Source organism: Apium graveolens, chromosome 10, assembly GCF_009905375.1.
Source record: "Apium graveolens cultivar Ventura chromosome 10, ASM990537v1, whole genome shotgun sequence".
In the NCBI taxonomy this organism is placed as follows: Eukaryota; Viridiplantae; Streptophyta; class Magnoliopsida; order Apiales; family Apiaceae; genus Apium; species Apium graveolens.
The window spans coordinates 237,433,530-237,452,650 of NC_133656.1; the positions used below are offsets into that span (position 1 = coordinate 237,433,530).

Here is a 19,121-nt window from a genome sequence, read left to right on the forward strand (position 1 = left end):
TAATATTTACAAGTCTTCCTGGATAAGCTTTGACAATCACTTTATTTTTATTCAAATATTTTAACACAGATTTTGTTATTTGCAATTTTATCAAATTATATATTTAAAATAAGATAAGCATTTTTCATTACCTTACTTGACAACTTCTTTTTAAGAAATAAATTAGTGAGTTGTAAAAACTTTTTTTCTGGAGACTGCACAAGGGATAAACCTTTAGAATAGAAAGTAAATAATGTAAGATTTGCAAGTCCTAAACTCGAACTTTTTATTATTTATAATACCACAGATAATATAGGTCCTGCAGCAACATGTTAAACATTACATCTGCACAAATACATACTGTGATACACATTTGACTAACTTATATTGGAGTAGGAAGTTTATTCGTTACTACAACAAGCATTAACTACCTCTTATTTCACCACTATGTAACATGCACTTGAGCATCCCAAGTTCCCAACAAACGTAACTGCATTTCCACTTCCACAAAGCAGGAAAAATGCAGTGTAAAGACAAAATAAAAGAATGACATTGTATCGTCATATACATCACAATTTAGCCTCGGGCAGCACGTCAACAAAGACGTGAACTAATATTACAAGCTTTATATCTGGCTTCCGAAACTATACTTTGAAAGAGTGCATATGCCCCAAATGAGGATACTCAGTTGCAGAAATAATGGATTAAGAATCTTGTGCTGCCTCAAACCTGGTTGGAGTATCAATACCCGCCATACAGCAGAGCCCGGATATTAAGATTATAAGCAAAACAATCCCCTGAAAAGATTTACCAAGAAGCAGTTATTTGCATGAGACTCGCCTATATAACACAAAAGTTGGTTTAAACATTTAAGTCTAGAAGAGAGAAGAAAAAAAATCAAGGAAATCAGAATGTAGTTCAGAATTATTTTAAGTTTTTACAGTATTCAGTTGGTCAGCCTGCAAATAGCATAGCTTAATTTATTTTAAATTCATGTCTAATATGATGACCTGGTAATATTAATATTATATTGGACTGGTACGTAATGCTTGGTAGTATTCTGGAAGACTTCCTGAAGTCTTTAATATTATATTGTGCTACTTAAGTCTTTAATATTATATTGTGGTACCCCATCGTTGAGAAGAGAGTCTTGCAAGATTGCAATAGTAGTTCCAAAGTAGCACTATGGAGTCTGGCCTTCAAAAGACACCTTAAAAACTAAGATATTAAATAGAGAATGATCTATTTGCTGTCTTCTCAATACATGCTGGAGATAAAATAGCACAATGGGGTCATCATTGTTGAACATTTCTACACACGGCCTTACAGGGGATGCAGATTAAAAATTTCAGTAAGGTTAGGCTTCTAAGAAGTCTGCAATTTACATTTAAATGAGACGTACAAGGCCAATCTTAAAAGAGGTAACAAATTGGTTGAATTGCTGTCTATGTACTTCGAAGAATTCCACAAGTCACTTGTGGAAACAGTGCATCTGAAACTTTACCTAGATACTACTTGGGTGATGATGTTTGAGATCATTCAACGTGTTCTAACTTCTAACATAAGTCTGCCTTGTAAGTTGTAACCATAGCGAAACAATAATATTGAGAAGGGTTATTAGTACAATTTTCATCTATCAACTTATGGTTGGACTACATTAGTTCACTCCAAATGAAACTTAAGTACTACAGGTCTTCTGATCTTTGTTGGCAAAAAGACACAAATCAAATGTATCCTGTGATTAAAACAAATGCCTTTCAATCTTGCAACAACTTAGCTACGAATTAGCTTATGCAGATGACTTATTTTCTTGGTGAAGAAATTTTACTCTCTCATGCTTCCATCATTTCCCTACATTTTCAGATTTAAAGGATCCATGCCTCCTTATGAGTCAAAATGTCATTGGTATAAGCAAGATGCTAAGGAGAATGCTAGACCACCTTTTAAGGTTTACATATAAAAGAAAGATTCATCAGAACAGACCACAAGGGCAGAATGCGTATAACAGCTTGTCACCAGGGCCGTATAAGACAATTTACAATATTTACAGAGAAGAGTGAGATAAAAGAGGGGGTGTCGGGTCTTTTAGGTTTATCAGATATTTTGTTAAGGTTGTATTGCAGGAGAGCACCTCACATCTCGAACTGTGAGGGTTGTATTCTCAATTTGGAATTAAGGAGTACTAGATAATATCAATAGCTCTGTTCTTGTTGAGTTAATTTGTAGCACAAGAAAACAACCTTATTTCCTAGAAATGCACAAGATAAGTAGCTACATTAGCCAATCTCAATCATGTATTCATATTTATTTAAACCCAATCTACAGCTCGATAATTTTACCACAACAGTTCAGCCAACCCTCAGTAGATTCGATACTAACATATCTAATCATTTGTTTAGTGTTTCTTTAGTGTCGCCATTGACAAATTTACATCTATTGACAGTCCTTGTTACAGATTTGCTGACCAACTGTCTATGCAATATGGAAAACTACGAAGTACAGTCTATTGCTATTAAATCTAGATAACTTTGTTTTATGATCATTCAATAGGCAATAGAAATTAACTAAATATAAAGATATTTCACCTTTATGACATTGCCCAGAAAAGAACCTATACACGACAAAGTAGACTAACCACTGATGCTTAAGGTATAACAGCAAAAAGAAGAAAAAAAAACATACCACAAAAAGTCCCTCCAAGAGGGATGACTTCAGTTGGCAGACTCCATCGCATGAAGTTGAATTAGCTAACTTGTTTACAGAAGGACCTTCAGCAAGGAACCTTTGTAGATCACGTTCTGAAGGATAACGGATTGCCTTAAACGGGTCTGACACATAGAGAGCTGAAAATTTGGCGCCAGAATGCTCCACAGAACTAATCACCTCTGAGAAAACCTGGCCTGCACAATCAATCCATTGTTATAAGATTTTTCAGCCAGAGGGTTTGTTTTGACTTGAGGAACATACTAAAAGTAACAGCTAATTAGGTCCTAGTGGACCGCATTTGCAATTGCATCTTTTAAAGCCATCGATAATTTAGAATGGCATACTTTCTGGTGACTTTTCTAGTCCGTTCAAGGAACTGGAGCCATCATCACATACAACAATCAAATTTGCTTGTCCCTTGGATCTCGTTTCCATCTTCAAAGCCAAAAAGTCCTGTGCATAGCCAAATAGAGAAACATATGTTCAAGTGATGAAGCACACTCCACCATGAAAATTAAAAATGAAATCTACAATAAATTCACATTACATGGATTGACTGAATATTTGCAAGTTTCTCATAATTGGCACCCTTCACCAAACATGACTCGGTGAATGCAACATTGCTAGCTCCTAAAGCATGTCCACAAGTTTCCGCGAACTCAGAAACTAGAGAGCTTGCCAATGTGTCTTCCTCCTCTGATGCAACAACATATGGAAATGCTAAAGAGTGATTCGATTTAGTGAAAGAATCCTGTTCACACAGAGGAAGATACATACTAAAAATTAGAAACAATAGAAGAGCAGTACTTAATTTGAACAACATATTTAACTACAAATTTCTCTCTCCATAGTTCACCTACTAATACCTTGAGCAGTTTAAGCAGTGCTAGATCTGCATGTTTACTTCCAGATATATCCAAAGATTGTAACTGCAGGAGTAATTCCATGATTAACAGTCACAGCATGAATAAGAAGTGTGGCTACAGCCTACTTAAAAGTGACCGCAAAAGAATAGTATTGGACAGAAATTTATGTCCTGCTAACAGCCTGCTAGGAATAATCAGAACACTTGTTCTCTTACAGTTCAAATTACATCTGCATCCGAAATAAGCTAGGTAGAAATTAAACTGGAAGTTCAACTGGCTTATCTACAAATTTTTTTTGTTTATACGAAGAATCAAGGGGATATAAATCTTTGTCAGAAAAATGAACGAGTCCACCGAATAGTAGTAATAGTCTTGTTTATTCTTGAAATTAAAATCCTTACCTCTTTCCCAACAAAAAGTAGCGCAATATCTACAGATGGCTGTAATTCCTTCCCAGAGCACTGAATAGACGAAAATGGTGTAAGTATTACACGGATAAGAAAAATAACATCCTTTTTTTCATGCATCTTTTTAATACAAGAAAAAACTTGTAAAAAAATGAGTTAAAAAAGAACAAAATGCATACAGCAGGGTTTGGGTTATTTACCAAATACTCAGACCAGCCACCTAGAGACATGACGGACTTTGCCAAGTCCTTAGGCGATAAAGTTTGGTAATTTATTCCATCCAACGCTCTGTCACAAGAATATCAATATTACTTGCAAGATTCACAGTATAGACTACCAAAGACGTAAAAAATATAATGTATCTTTCTTTCACTCTACATCAAAAAAGTACTTAATATTCTAAGAAAAACTATTACCACCGCCTAGAAGATACATAAATAAAACAGCACATGGCAAAAAACGGAAGCCTGTAACAACATTTTTATATAAGTAGACCCGCAGAGAAAAAAACCTACACAGCTAATGCATGACAATAGGTAAAAAGCCCTAGTAACAACCATAGACACACAAACTGATGACATGGCAGTTCAACATAACAAAAATAAGTAAAATCGAATAAAATAAATTAAATCAAATAAATGATGACAGTGCATTAGATCAACAAATTATTTTGACTCAGTGCAGAGATACTAACTTCACCAGAAAATCGAGTTAACAATACACTATTGCCTATTGGAACATCATATAATGAAATCATTTCCACGTTTAAGATTAAATACCATCAATAACATTGATATATGATAAACGCGGAATATCATGACAAAAACCAACCTCAGTTAGAGTCCCATAAAATGTACAAACATATAACTGGGTTATTTTCGGCTGTAAAAAAAGAAAAAAAAAACCTAAGGAATTGATTAACACGCTAGACTGGGAGCATCTAAATTTGCATTATTCTAATTTTTTAAAGACATGAATGCTTATCAGTCAACCTTTTACCTCTCCGATCTATATCTTTACTAGTAAGAGCTGCTTATGAAAAAGACATCAGTAACAAATACCTTTCCGACATATTTGTTCCATATGCTTATTATCCCCTCACTTAGAGCTTATTTACACTAATTTTTTCAACCACATTTCATACTCTAAACTCCAATCACATTTTAATTCATTTCCATCATACTAGAGTACCTACTACAACGCGTAACCAAATAATCCCCCATAATAAACAACAAAGAACAAACTGATCAAAACTCATCTATCCTATCAATCTAACCGACAAAACACTACAAAATGACTAACCCACGCAAACAAACATCTCCTTATCCTTATTACACACACACCGCAATTCTTCTTCCTACACACTAAACACCAACAATACTCACAACTAAACTTAAAACCAAAACATTCTTCTCATAACAAAACCGATCCAAGCATCAAACACACTTCACTAAACATCGATAAACACTATGCAATAATCAATCCACACAAACAAAAATCACCTCATCCTCAATTGCTAATTACACACATATCACAATTTTTCATCCTTCACACTAAACACCAACACTACTCGCAACTAAACTTAAAACCAAAAAATTCTTCTCATAACAAAACCAATCCAAGCATCAAACACACTTCACTGAACATCGATTAACACTACGCAATAATCAATCCACGCAAACAAAAATCACCTCATCCTCAATTGCTAATTACACACATATCACAATTTTCATCCTACACACTAAACACCAACAATACTCGCAACTAAACTTAAAACCAAAACATTTTTCTCATAACAAAACCAATCCAAGCATCAAACACACTTCACTAAACATCGATAAACACTACGCAACAACTAAGCTACACAAACAATAATCGCAATTTTCCTTCCTACACGCTAATTACCAATAACACTTTGCAACTAAACTTAAAATCGAAACATTCTACTCATACCACAGCCAATCACACTTTACGAAACATCGAAAATTTACGAAACATCGAAAACCAAAACAATCAGTACCTATCCTGATGAGAAGACCACAGAAACGCAGGAGCAGTAGACTGATAGCTCAAGCCCACACAAAACTGAGCCACAATCACAACTAACACTACGCCCAATTTATTCATCTTATTTTTCACCCTGCTATACATATAACACATCATAATCATCAATTAAACTACAATAATCAAAACGAAATTAAATAAATTAAACTTGAAATTGCAATTAAAGTGAAATTAAAGAGAGACTTACGAATCGAATTGGTAGAGATCGTGGAGTTGGGTCTGAGATTTGTGTGTATTCGAGTTATTTTATCTGTGTGATTGAATCAGATCCGTGGCTGTAGTTGTTTTAATTGAAAAAACATTTTGATATTTTTTATATATACTAGTATTTAAAGTATTAGTAATAATATTTAATTTAGTTTTAGCATGCTCCTCCTCTAGTTAACAAATCAAAATACCCGTCATTTGGGGATGTAATAATTTATATTTGAATATTATAATGGTTCTATACGAAATTCTATATCATTTAAATATCTTAAATTAACAAATTTCACGTCTTAAGAATTCAAAACTTCAATGAAATTAAAAAAATTAAATAATATTTAAGAAATTGGTTTATCATATGGATTTTAAGCTAATATATAATGATATAAATTAACCGTGACAATTCAACTAATTTAGAACTTGTTTTTTTTCAGAATTTAGAACATATTATTTTATGTGTACATACAAAATCAATAGTATGAACAAATTGATAATTAGTTTATATTTTCTAAAAAACTCATGTTGTATAAATATATACATGTCATGTTTTATATTCAGTTGTTACATCTAGCATACAAAATATAAGATACAATATAAGATATTTAACCTCTGCATGAATTAGGACTTTCCATAAAAGAATAGTCAAAAATAAATATTAAAAGCAGGATACATACAATATAAGATATTTAAATATATATGAAATCAATCAAATCAAACCATATATGATATTTAAATGTATATAAAATCAATCAAATCAAACCATCTATGGGAAGGGTGTTAAAATGAAAATATTTTGCATGGATGCTAAATTTTACAATTATATCATTAAAATAACAATATATTAAATTCATATAACATTTACATTCATCTAATAAATGGACAAAAATTCCTAACCAATAAGTGATGAGAGAAAAGATGATATTAACATAGAGCAGACAAAACGGTGCCTATGTAAGAGTATTAAACTTCTTAAATTCAACTTCGTTATAATAAGCCTTTGTTGTGCTTTTGCCTTGGCATGCATCTTCCTTTTAAGATGGCTAATAATGTAGGAGTAAATCTTGAGAACCCTTGCACGTTTCACAAATTCATTGGTCTAAGTAAACAAATCATTGGAATATGTACTTCCCTTTTTTGAAAAAATGATATATAGTAGATAAAATTTTATAAGGACAATAAATATTTAACTCACACGACGATCACATGTCTTCTTCGGTATGTCTCTTAAACCAGCAAGAAGGTCTTCATGTTCCCTGTCAAATAGTTCTTGGCCAGGTAGACCAGCCGCAACAACGTTTATTGGTTTATCATTAAATGAATCGTCAAATATAGGGAAATGAATCATATAAATGAAGATCAATCATACAAATGAAATGAATCATATAATTTAAGATGAAAAACATAGGTTCTGAAACTAAATATCACATGGCATAATATATATAAGAGTATAATATTTTATCTTGCAACCAACAAAGACAAAGGTTCCTCAAATTACCAGGTTCCTTTTGGTTTGTGTACCAGAATAAAGGTTACCTCAAATTTTCAGGTTCGTTTTGACGTGCCTTCAAGAGCAATTTAAGGTCACCCCAAATTATCATGTTCGTTTTGGCATGCCTACCAGAACAGAGATTGCTTGTAAAAAAAACAAAAGGTATGAATTACCTATACTGCAAGTTACATTATTATGCTTGCTGAACTTATTTTGGAAGAACTTAATTATACTCGGAAAAAACAATAGTTGTAAATAACCGATATAAACACACATAACCTCGGGAGTGATATTAACTATAAAATGATGATTAGAACGAAAATAACATGATAATACACTATAAGATAAACTAACAAGAAGTATGAGAATGAACAAGAAAATATATTACATATCATAAAATTTCACTTGATAAGTGTCGAGTTGGTTAGTCTTGTTTAACACCACACATATTGTTAGATATTGAATGCTTTGAAATATAACACAGAGGGGGGTGAATGTGTTTCTTGGATTTTTCTTTGTTTTGAGCTTCATGGTTAATGGTTTGAATAAAGCAGTTAAGAAGTGTAGATATTATGTTTAACAGAATGAACACAATCACAAACACAATATATCAAAAACTCACTTAATTGTATTAATCTAGTTTGTCTTGCTACAAATTTGTGTTCTTAATAAAATAAGAACTCAGCTTCTATTTTGAGAGAATACAAGAAAATCTAGATATGTTTTTTTCTTTTTTTTCACTTGTGAATTAAGGACCCGTGCATGCTTTATAAACTAGCAACACGGGTTTACAAAACTTGCACTAAAATGTACTAACTGTGACCTTGTTTATTTCCTTTTATGGTGTTAGCAAATTTGTGCAAAATCTTGCAGGTCTGTGACCACCATTTGTCCAGTTAATCTCGTCCCTTGATCTTGTATTCTTCAAGCTGTTTTGTAGACTTTCCAATTCAGTGAATGAACTGTTTGTTGACTGATAATCTTGAATCTTGAATTTGTCTGCATTTTGAATTTGAGAAGTATGTCGAGATCTCCAATTTGTTCAATAGAGAAGTGACATATTGATAAGTGTAATGACTTATCGGTATCTATGAGTTCTCTATAGGTATACTTGACTTGTCGAGGTCTCTAGATCCTTGCATGTGTAATGACTTGTCGATATGTCCGAGATTCCACATGTAGAAATGACTTGTCGATATCTCTGAGATCTCTATATGCACGATTTAACTTATCGATATCTCTGAGACCTCTATATGAGAAATTAACTTGTCAATATCTCCAATTCATCACATCTTCATTTGACTTGTCAATATCTCTGAGATCCCTACATGCAGAAATAACTTGTCGATATCTCCATTTATCTACATCTTCATTTGACTTGTCGATATCTCTTAGACTTCTCTATATGTCATTTTGGACTTCTCTACAAGTCATTTTGGACTTCTCGAATGACTTCTCGATATTACTTGATCTGTGACTTGTCGATATCTTGACTTAGAACATTTTTCATAGAACAGCTTTATTCGACTTCAAACTTCTACACTTTTCTTTGAGGCATGATCATTACTTGATCTTCTTCCAGAGTTTATTCCTTAGCTTGAAACTGTTCACTGAAAAATCCCCAGTCTAATATACTAACCATTTTTACAGACTCAAGAAATACAATACAAATACATATTATCATACAACTTAATCTTAGGGTTGTCAATGTGATTTAGTCTTGTTATTATACATGCATGTCTTGAACAACAATCTCCCCCAATTTGTGAGAAGATTATTTATCACAAATTCATGCCTTATAATAAGACTAACCCCAAGCTAAAATCAAATACATAAAAATTGACAAATTGACAAATACAAACTTTTATACATTGAGTAATTACATCAGTTCAAAATTGCATCCATAAAGTGAATTTCTCATAACCAACTTCTTTCCTAATGAGGTCCTTAAGATCTACTTGCACTTGAAATTCATCAATTATTTATGTCCCTCTTATGACTTCCACCAGTTTGAGCCATTTTTCTAATGAGTAATTGTTGAGGTAATTAACCCTAAATCTTGAAAACCTGTCAACTGCAATATTTAGAAAATGTCCATCTTTTGAGATTCTACTCATCCCCCTTGCCTTGAGTTCATTTGATCTTTGTTTAAACATTCCAATCTCTTTGGCATACTGCCTTTCCCTTTCCTCACTCTCGGCCTTTATTCTTGCATGTCTTTCATTCTTTTCTCTCAGCATCTCAGACATCACAACCTTCCACATTCCTGTACTAGTGTCCTTGTCCTTCATCAAGCTTATCACCCTCTTCAATTATGTGGTTGAAAAAGTTTCCATTGCTTCTCTGTTAAGCACAGTGAATGAGCCATCCAAATAGTAGATTTGACTTCTCCCAAAGAGACAACCCAAATTTTGACTATTTCTTCAAAAACTTCAGTAATTCCTTCTTTAGACTTAGCCATGAAACCCTCATATTGTGACACCAAGATTCTCCTTTGGTTAGATCTAACTTCCTCTCACACAGTACTTCAATCTTTTCCCAAATCCATTTAGTGGAATCACAATTGATAATTTTGTTGTACATCACATTGTCAAAACTCAATTAATATGAGTTGTAGACCGCTATCCAGTGCAATCTTTTCATTTTCAGGCTCTGTGTAGGTTGAAAGGTCTTTAGGAGTGTAATGTGCTGGTATGACCATATCTTCTTCTGTAGATTCAGAAACTCTCACCATAGGAATGAAAGGTCCATTTTTTAGAATCTGAACATACATGGGGTTGACCATCCTTATGAACAACATCATTTTCTTTTTCCACAGTGTGTAATTGACCTTGTCAAAGACTGGTATCTTGATGCTTTTCAATTTTTGAGCACTCATTCTTCCAAGATCTTTATCTGTTTACTTTCAGATTTTACGCTGATACCACTTGTTAGATATTGAATGCTTTAAAATATAACACAAGGGGGGGGGATGAATGTGTTTCTTGGATTTTTCTTGGTTTTAATCTTTATGGATAATGGTTTGAACAAAGCATTTAAGAAATGTAGATATTATGTTTAACAGAATGTACACAAGCACAAACACAATATATCAAAAACTCACTTAATTGTATTAATTAAGTTTGTCTTACTACAAATTTGTGTTCTTAAGAAAATAAGAACTCGGCTTCTATCTTGAGAGAATACAAGAAAATCTAGATCTGTTTTTTCACTTGTGAACTAAGGACCCGTGCATGCTTTATAGACTAGCAACACAAGTTTATAAAACTTGCACTAAAATGTACTAAACCAATTTCTAAAGTAACCTTGTCTATTTTCTTTTCCGGTGTTAACAAATTTGTGCATTATCTTGCAGGTCTGTGACCGCCCTTTGTCCATTTAATCTTGACCCTTGATATTGTATTCTTCAAACTGTTTTGTAGACTTTTCAATTCAGTGAATGAACAGTTTATTGACTAATAATCTTGAATCTTGAATTTGTCTGCATTCTGAATTTGAGAAGTATGTAGAGATCTCCAATTTGTTCCATAGAGAAGTGACATATCGATAAGTGTAATGACTTATCGATATCTCTGAGTTATCTATAATTATACTTGACTTGTCGAGGTCTCTAGATCCTTGCATGTGAAATGACTTGTCGATATGTCTAAGATCTTTACATGTAGAATGACTTGTCAATATTTATGAGATCTCTTTATGCACGATTTGACTTATTGATATCTTTGAGATCTCTACATGAGAAATTGACTTGTCGATATCTCCAATTCTTCACATCTTCATCTGACTTGTCGATATCTCTGAAATCTCTACATGCAGAAATAATTTGTCGATATCTCTGAAACTTCTTTATAAGCCATTTTGGACTTCTCTACAAGTCATTTTGAACTTCTTAAATGACTTTTTGATATAACTTGATATGTGACTTGTCGATATTCTGACTTAAAACATTTTTCAAAATTAATTTCTTAGTTTGAAACTATTCACACAACAATCCCTCAAATTAAACCAAACCCAATTATTATTATCTAAAATTTCAATTTATTTTCAAAATATATATCGAAAAGTCAATTATATCAGTTAAAACGAGAGTAATCGTGTATTTTTAACAATTTTTTTGGGGATTAATCTCTAAACAGACACAAAAGAACACCCTAGCAATGGCTGCTATTACTTCATTTTTCTTACACACCCAACATTTTTATTCATAAAATCTCTACTTACAACCTCTGTATCTAACATCTCTGCACAGATTTCGAGGTCAGTTGTTTCTCCTCCTCATGCCCAGACCATTTCATTCAATCTATACTTACAACCTCTGTATCTAACATCCTCAGATTAGATTCATTTTTATTACAGTACTAGTTATGTTAAGTCTTCGTAACATGAATAGAATTAGGGTTTTTATTACCCCTCTTCCATGTTTTGATTCTTGTTATAATAATTATAGATACAGTTCATTTTTGAGTCCTGTGTGTAATGATAGTGTGAATCAATTACGCGCTCACGACGTCGTTTTGGCGTTTAAAGAGTGGTTTAGGAGTAGAGAAATATGTGTAAGGCCGTGTTTGGATTCTATTTATGTGATTTTGAATAATACGGATGATGCTGGTTTGATTGATTTTGAATTGTCGAAACTTGAGTTGAGATTAGATGAGAGGTTTGTGTTGGAGGTTTTGAATTCGGGGGAGGATGTGTTGTCGTGTTTGAAGTTTTTTGATTGGGCGGGGAGGCAACGAGGGTTTGTGCATACGAGGGCGACGTTTTATGCGATTTTTAAGGTTTTGAGTAAGGCGAGGTTGATGACGTTGATGACGGATTTTTTGGATAGTTATAGGAAGCAGAGTGGGATTTGTAAGACGAGGTTTTATAATACGTTGGTTATGGGGTATGCAGTGGCGGGGAAACCGGATGTTGCGTTGAGGGTGTTTGGGAAAATGCGGTTTCATGGGTTGGATTTGGATGAGTATTGTTATCATGTGTTGTTGAATGCGTTGGCGGAGCAGAGTTGTTTTGATGCGTTTGATATGGTGGCGAAGCAGATTGAGTTTAGGGGGTTGAAGAATTGTGTTACGCATGCGGTTTTGGTGAAAGGGTTGTGTAAGAAGAAGGAGTGGGATAGGGCGGAGAGTTATACGAGGGAGTTTGTGGCGAGTGGGATGGGGTCGACGGAGGCGGTGATTGGGACGTTGGTGGCGGGGTTGTGTAAGGAGAAGATGTTTGAGAGAGCGGCAGAGGTGGTGGAGGAGTTTGGGGGAAGTAAGGTGCCTTTGCAGACTGCTTATAATATGTGGATTAGAGATCTTGTTCGAGTTGGGCAGTTGGAAGGGGCGCTGAATATTTTGAAGAAAATGAAGGGAATGGATGGACCTGATGTGTTCCGTTACAATTTGTTGATAAACAAGCTTCTAAGGAAGAATCGGCATATGGAGGTTTATGATCTGTTTATGGAAATGATGGAGAGACAGTTATGTCCGGACGAGGACACGATGAATTGTGTACTGTGCTTCTTTTGCAAGATTGGGCATGTTGATGAAGCGTTACATTTGTATGATGCAAAGGTGGAGTTGGGGTTGTCCCCAAATAGGACAACCTATAATTTTCTGATAACTACGTTATGTGCGGAAGGGAATACTGACGAAGCATACCGGGTTTTAAGGGGCTCTCTTACTCAAGGTTACATCCCAGGGCAGAACTCCTTCTCGATTGTTGCTGATGCTCTTTGCCGAGAGCGTAAAGTTGATGAAATGAAAGACTTGGTTTTTGTAGCTCTTGAGCGAAATTTTGCACCCTCTAGCTCTATTTACAGCAAATTTATATCAGCTATGAGCAAGAACAATAGAGTGGAAGATGGTTATATGCTTCATGGGCAACTCAACCTATTAAATAAAGTTACAAGTAGACATGCTTACATGAGCTTGATAGATGCTTTTAGAAAGACGAATAGGGGAGATATTGCAGTTAGACTACTTATAGAGATGCAAGAAAAAGGTCACGACCCGACACCCACAACATTTAAACGTGTCATTGAGCTTCTATTTGACATGGACAATCCAGAGCAGAAATTTTTCAGAATGCTAGAGATTCAACTATCCCGTCAGGGGCAGAAGCGTCATGTTTACAGGTTGTTTATTTTTGCAGCCGGACATGCCAGAAAACCTGAGCTGGCTAAGGCAGTGTATGACAAGATGTTAGATAATAATATCACTCCTGATGTGAAGACTAATATTCATATGCTGCTGAGTTATCTTAAAAGTGAAAGGACTGCTACAGCTGTCAGATTCTTTAACGATTTGAAAGGAGAAAGGAAGGCTGGGAAAAAGTTACATCAATGCTTGATTATTGGTCTTTGTAGGATGGATAAGGTAGACATGGCATTAAGCTATGTTAAAGAAATGAAGAGGGAGAACAAAACACCTAGTCTTAGATGTTATGAGGAGCTTGTGCTAGTGCTTTGTAATAATAATAAATATGATGAAGTGGTAGATGTTGTGGATGACACAATTAGAGATGGAAGAACGCTTTCAACTTTTATCGGTAATTTGCTATTGTTACATTCTTTCAGGGCGGAAAACCTCTACTATTATTGGGTTCGATCAAGACATAATACCACTAGTTTCAGTTGGGAAATTGGTGAGCTCATTCGTGCATTTTCACCTTATATCACTGATATTCCAGATATAGAGGACTTGGAAGAAGTAATTCAACAGTTGTTTCCAATGGATGTCTTCACCTACAATCTATTAATAAGAAGGGTAATCATGGCTAAAAGAATACCCAGTGGACGCAGAATGGAAAGGGCCCGCGCATTGTTCAAGAGGTTATGTCAAAAAGGGCTTGAGCCCAATAAAATGACTTTTGATTATATAGTACATGGTTATGCAAAGTTTGGTATGAAATCTGAAGCCAAAAGATGGTCAGAAGAGATGGAGAGGAGAGGGTTTGAACACACAAGCTGTACTAAATTGTTACTTTGACACATCTTTGTCCATTAACATTTTATAGGGAACAGGTGGAGAACATACAAATTTTTGATAACATTGTGTAAACATTTGATCTAATATCTTGTACTGGTGATTTTGAAGCTTTAGATCACCTAAAAGCGGGAATAACAAAGAATTTTTTTTATGGAGTCCTCTCTGCCTCGTTTTTTCTTAAGGTTCGTATATATACCCGTGTCTAGAAGAAATGAAACCAGGAGGTTTGTTTAGTCATCTGTAATTGTTAGGTGGTGTAGTATAATTAGGAACTTTGAATCTTTTTACTATCCTCATGTCCAGTACCTGCTTTGTTTTCTTTTCTCTTGGTTGAACAGTAGGATGATAATTTGTATAGTAATTGCAATAGAACCAGAGAGTATATATAATAAATCAAATACTTTCCAGGAGGTTGCAAAACTGTTGGGCACCAACTCAAATATAATCCTCAATCTATTATTCACTCTAAACTGTCTAAATGACCTGAAAAGAAATTGAGACTTCACATTACCTATATACCTGAACTAGAAATCTCCTACTTTAGTTACATTTTTGTTGACATACTCTGTGCAATAGTTGTTATAGTCGCAGTGGCATGTGTTTTTGTGCAGGTCTGTTTGTGCGCATATTTATGTTTCAGTTACTATGTAACTAAAAACTATCGGGTCAGCAGTTACTTGTAGGTATATTTTGTATTATAAAGCTATCACATAGTTAAGAAGATGGTTCTGGAGACTTGAGAGGCTTCCACCTGGAAGGCCGCATCTCTGTTCTGTATTTAGTATTTGTTTCTATCGTGTTCAGTGTTGCTCAGGAATTATGATTTATTATCACATCAGTATATATAGTAGTTATTACATGTATCACTACTACTGTCTGTTCTGCAGATTCCAATGGGTGGTCATTTCATAGATGCAGCATAATCCTGACTTTAATCAATATGCAGGATCCATGTTTATAGTACAAGGAGATGCTATGCTTCAACTTTGCGATAGTATGTGTAAGGACCACTTTCGTACTTTCTCTATTATAGTACATGCATTTTTCATTCAGCTGTAGATATCTAATTCATCTCTGATTTTGTGTGATATTTCAAATTTTGGTGTGGATGATGCAAGTGTATCTTTCATCATATATCTGATTAATCTGTGATTTTGCTTGATATTTTAAAGTATGACTTCAACTAAAACAGATCTTTGTACGTAGTTTTTCGTTCTTTTTTTCGTTCCTTCGTTTGTAATTAATATTTTCCTATTCTAAACACGGATTGTAGGAGAAGTGCTTAATGAAATGGCATAAAGAAGAGAGCAAAACAGATACCTTAAGTACTCCTCTTCTTGATATTTCTAAATCGACCATACAGAATTACAGATTAAGTGCTTGCTCCCTCTTGCTTACTTTGCAATTGTATCAATGTAGATGTTTCTCTTTGAAAAATCCATATGTAGCTAATCAAGATGTTTCAGTTGTATATCACATCTTGTAAGCAAGGTTGGAATTCATCAGATGAAACTGCTCTGACTTGTGACTAGTAACTGGACTACGTTTTGAGTTTATGTCATTGTTACCTCATTATTTAACTTACATTGTACTGCCTGCTGCATATCCAGACACGTGTAGTAAGTTTTTTATGTGCTACATATGTATAGCTAGTGTTGCTTAGTACACTGTGGTTGCTAACAGCCTAATAAGTAATACCACCTTCTTATATAAATTTAATAATTTGCTGTGTTAATTTCCCAATTTTAGTGTATTTTGTTATTTTCTTACTTTTATAATTGTTATTTGTTTTTAATTACTTTTGTATGAATTGATAGAAAATAAGTTGTGGTCCGGTCCCCCGTCCCTCCCAAAATAAAAGGTTGGCATCTACACGGTTTGAGGTAGCATTAGATTGTATCAGTGGTCTTCATTCTGAACATAAGCAAAACAATTAGGAAGCGTTTGCATTGTTCATTGGAGTGAACAAAACTACCCCCAAATTTTCCTAAATAACCTCTTAAATGCATGTCTTTTGTTAAATCCCTGTTATTATTTGCATATAGATACGATGTTAAGACAAAATTGGAAAGCGAAAAAACAGTGTACAGTATTTTTGTGAATTAGAGAGTATTTGCTTTTGGATATGAGTAATCATTTACATCTCTGCTTTGTTGCGGGAAGTTAGGAATTGTTCCGAATTTTGTTGTGATTAATGTTAAGTGATTGTTTTCTCTTGTATTGTAGTAGTGCTTAATGCTAGGTGATTTATTCTCAGAAGTGTAAGCTGAAGTGTGTAGCGGATCCAGCATTGGAACCGGTGTCTGGTGTGTTTGAGCCTTGGAGGTAGAGTAGGTTGTTCTACTGGTAAACTGTTGGCGTCTGCAGTGGAAGTTGCGAGAACTCTAAATCCAGGGACCATGGGAAGAACAATCATTGGCAGTTCTATTCCCTTGTATCTTTAAATATACCTTGTGCACATAGAAGAACATATGTATATGCTTGTGTAGACAGTTACTGAGTATTTAGGCGCATTAAAAGGTGTAAAAGATTATATATGGCTGAAGGTACCAAAAAGAGGAACACTCAATTCCATTAACAGTTAAATTTGCTTAAATTTATCGAAATAATGAAATTGAGTTGTTCCTCTTTTTTTTTGCTAAATTAAGCAATTGCCAAATTTATCGAAAGAATTCCTGCTTGAATTGTATAGTACAAAAATATTTGGAGTTGTGGTATTTTACAATTCAACAAAAGTTTTGAAAATTCAGAGCTGGCCAAATATTGTCATGTAAAACCTACTTAGATTAAAGCTTCACAAGAACAGCAGTATTTCAAGTCTGCAGATGCTGAAGCATACTAATAAGAAGAATCATAAATCAATTCATATAAGTAATTGAGTTTGATTCTGGTGGGTGCGTGTCTGATTAATTATAAAAATAAGAGTTCATATTCAACACAATGTAGTACACATAAATCAATCGTAAGAGGAGCAACGACTAATAGATCATTTTGTGTGTGCGCGATTGATTATATATAAAAAAAGAGTTCATATTCAACATAACGTGGTACACATAAATCAATCGTAAGAGGAGAAACAACTAATAAGATCACTAAAACTGCTAGCCTACTCCAGTTCTGATCTCCAGCTGCTTTAATTGCTAACTTAATCGCGATTATGCTCTGATTAACAAATGTTCTGTTAAGAAACTCTACCTCTAACATTACACTAATCTCATCTTCTCAAGTTATCACCTCATACTTGTTCAATCCAAAGCCATTTGTTGAAGCCTTTTTCGCGTTTCTCAGAAACTCTCTGTGACGCTGAACACGTCCCTTTTCCCTAATATCTTCAAAAATCTCATTCCAGACTGTGTCCAGATGAAGTTTCTGCTCCTCCATTTGCCTCTTCTTCTGCCTCAGCCTTTCCAGTACCAATGCTCCTGCAGCCACACCTCGAACCGGATCAGACTTCAGAATCTGTACCATATTCTCCCCCAATCCCTGGTGATCATCATCAGAGTCGTCGTACAGCTTCTTAACACACCTGAAATCAATGGCTGTGAGATCCTCTAAGCTTTCTGAACCCTTCTCTAGCTTCTTAATTGTAGACTCTAATCGCGATAAAGCCAAGTCCATCTCGAACAGATAAAACTCCTTAACATCCATTGTCTCTTCCTGCAAACTGCAAACAACAGCACTACTTCCCTTTCCGCTATTCCCTTCAGAGTGCCTAATAGGCTCCCCTAAAGACTGCGCTAACACGCGATTAGCTTCCAAGTACAAGTCAGGATCATCCTTAAACAACTTATTACAAATCATATCTGCTTCAGATAATGTAATCTTCTTCTCATAGTACGCCAATACCATCTTAGCAAACTCCATCAAGACACTAAACTCGACATCATTCTTCTCAACACATCGGTCACGAACCTTGTTGAACACTTCACTAGGAGTACTCTCATGTAGTAGCCATGCATGTTTACGAGTGCACTGCATCTTCTTGGGAGGCTGATCAGCATCATCCTCTTTCCCCACCTCACCGCGCTTGCGTTTAAGGCCAACAACACAGGCTTCTTGATTTCTCGGTATAATAAACTCGTTGCCTTGGTGATCAAGGCAAACAACAGAGGCCTCATACTTTCTCGGCAAGAACTCGTTAAGGCCAGAAAGTAAGTCAGGATGATCACCTGCAAAAAAGCTTTCGAGTTTCGAGACCAAATGAGCATGATCTTGTTCCACATGTAAACTAGTTACGATTTTCGCAAACTCAGTGAACTTCGAAGGCTGGTTAGCGAATCTCTGTTTGACATTAAAAATAAACTGCTGGGCTTTTTGTTCAAGGGTTTTCATGGCTGCTTCTGAGGACTTGAAAAGATCATACAATGTGAAGTTTCAGGCTTGTTGTGTTGTGTGTTGCATATATAGAGAAAGTGTTTTTTGAATACGAGTA

The 19,121-nt window shown here is 34.7% G+C and overlaps 2 protein-coding genes across 9 annotated transcripts; one reads left to right on the forward strand and one right to left on the reverse strand.

The window, feature by feature from the left end:
- Nucleotides 1-240: 240 nt before the first annotated feature.
- On the reverse strand, nucleotides 241-6,364 carry LOC141690265 (uncharacterized). 2 transcript variants are annotated; one of them, XM_074494965.1, is made up of 9 exons: nucleotides 6,210-6,364; nucleotides 5,979-6,101; nucleotides 4,159-4,246; nucleotides 3,953-4,012; nucleotides 3,552-3,614; nucleotides 3,233-3,436; nucleotides 3,030-3,138; nucleotides 2,662-2,879; nucleotides 241-776 (listed from the first exon to the last, which is right to left on the reverse strand). In XM_074494965.1, exons 2-9 carry the CDS (start codon nucleotides 6,083-6,085, stop codon nucleotides 684-686), a joined length of 942 nt encoding a protein of 313 aa, XP_074351066.1. In that variant the 5' UTR covers nucleotides 6,086-6,101; nucleotides 6,210-6,364; the 3' UTR covers nucleotides 241-683. The 2 variants fall into 2 exon arrangements, with proteins under 2 accessions (XP_074351066.1, XP_074351067.1); XM_074494966.1 differs by having other exon boundaries at nucleotides 5,979-6,098; nucleotides 6,210-6,361.
- Nucleotides 6,365-11,838: 5,474 nt separating this feature from the next.
- LOC141689951 (pentatricopeptide repeat-containing protein At1g71210, mitochondrial) lies at nucleotides 11,839-17,245 on the forward strand. Of its 7 annotated transcripts, none has more exons than XM_074494486.1 (3): nucleotides 11,839-14,871; nucleotides 15,577-15,689; nucleotides 16,947-17,245. In XM_074494486.1, exon 1 carries the CDS (start codon nucleotides 12,080-12,082, stop codon nucleotides 14,687-14,689), a length of 2,610 nt encoding a protein of 869 aa, XP_074350587.1. In that variant the 5' UTR covers nucleotides 11,839-12,079; the 3' UTR covers nucleotides 14,690-14,871; nucleotides 15,577-15,689; nucleotides 16,947-17,245. The 7 variants fall into 7 exon arrangements, with proteins under 7 accessions (XP_074350587.1, XP_074350591.1, XP_074350589.1 ...); XM_074494490.1 differs by having other exon boundaries at nucleotides 15,636-15,689; nucleotides 16,916-17,245; XM_074494488.1 differs by having other exon boundaries at nucleotides 15,636-15,689.
- Nucleotides 17,246-19,121: the final 1,876 nt, after the last annotated feature.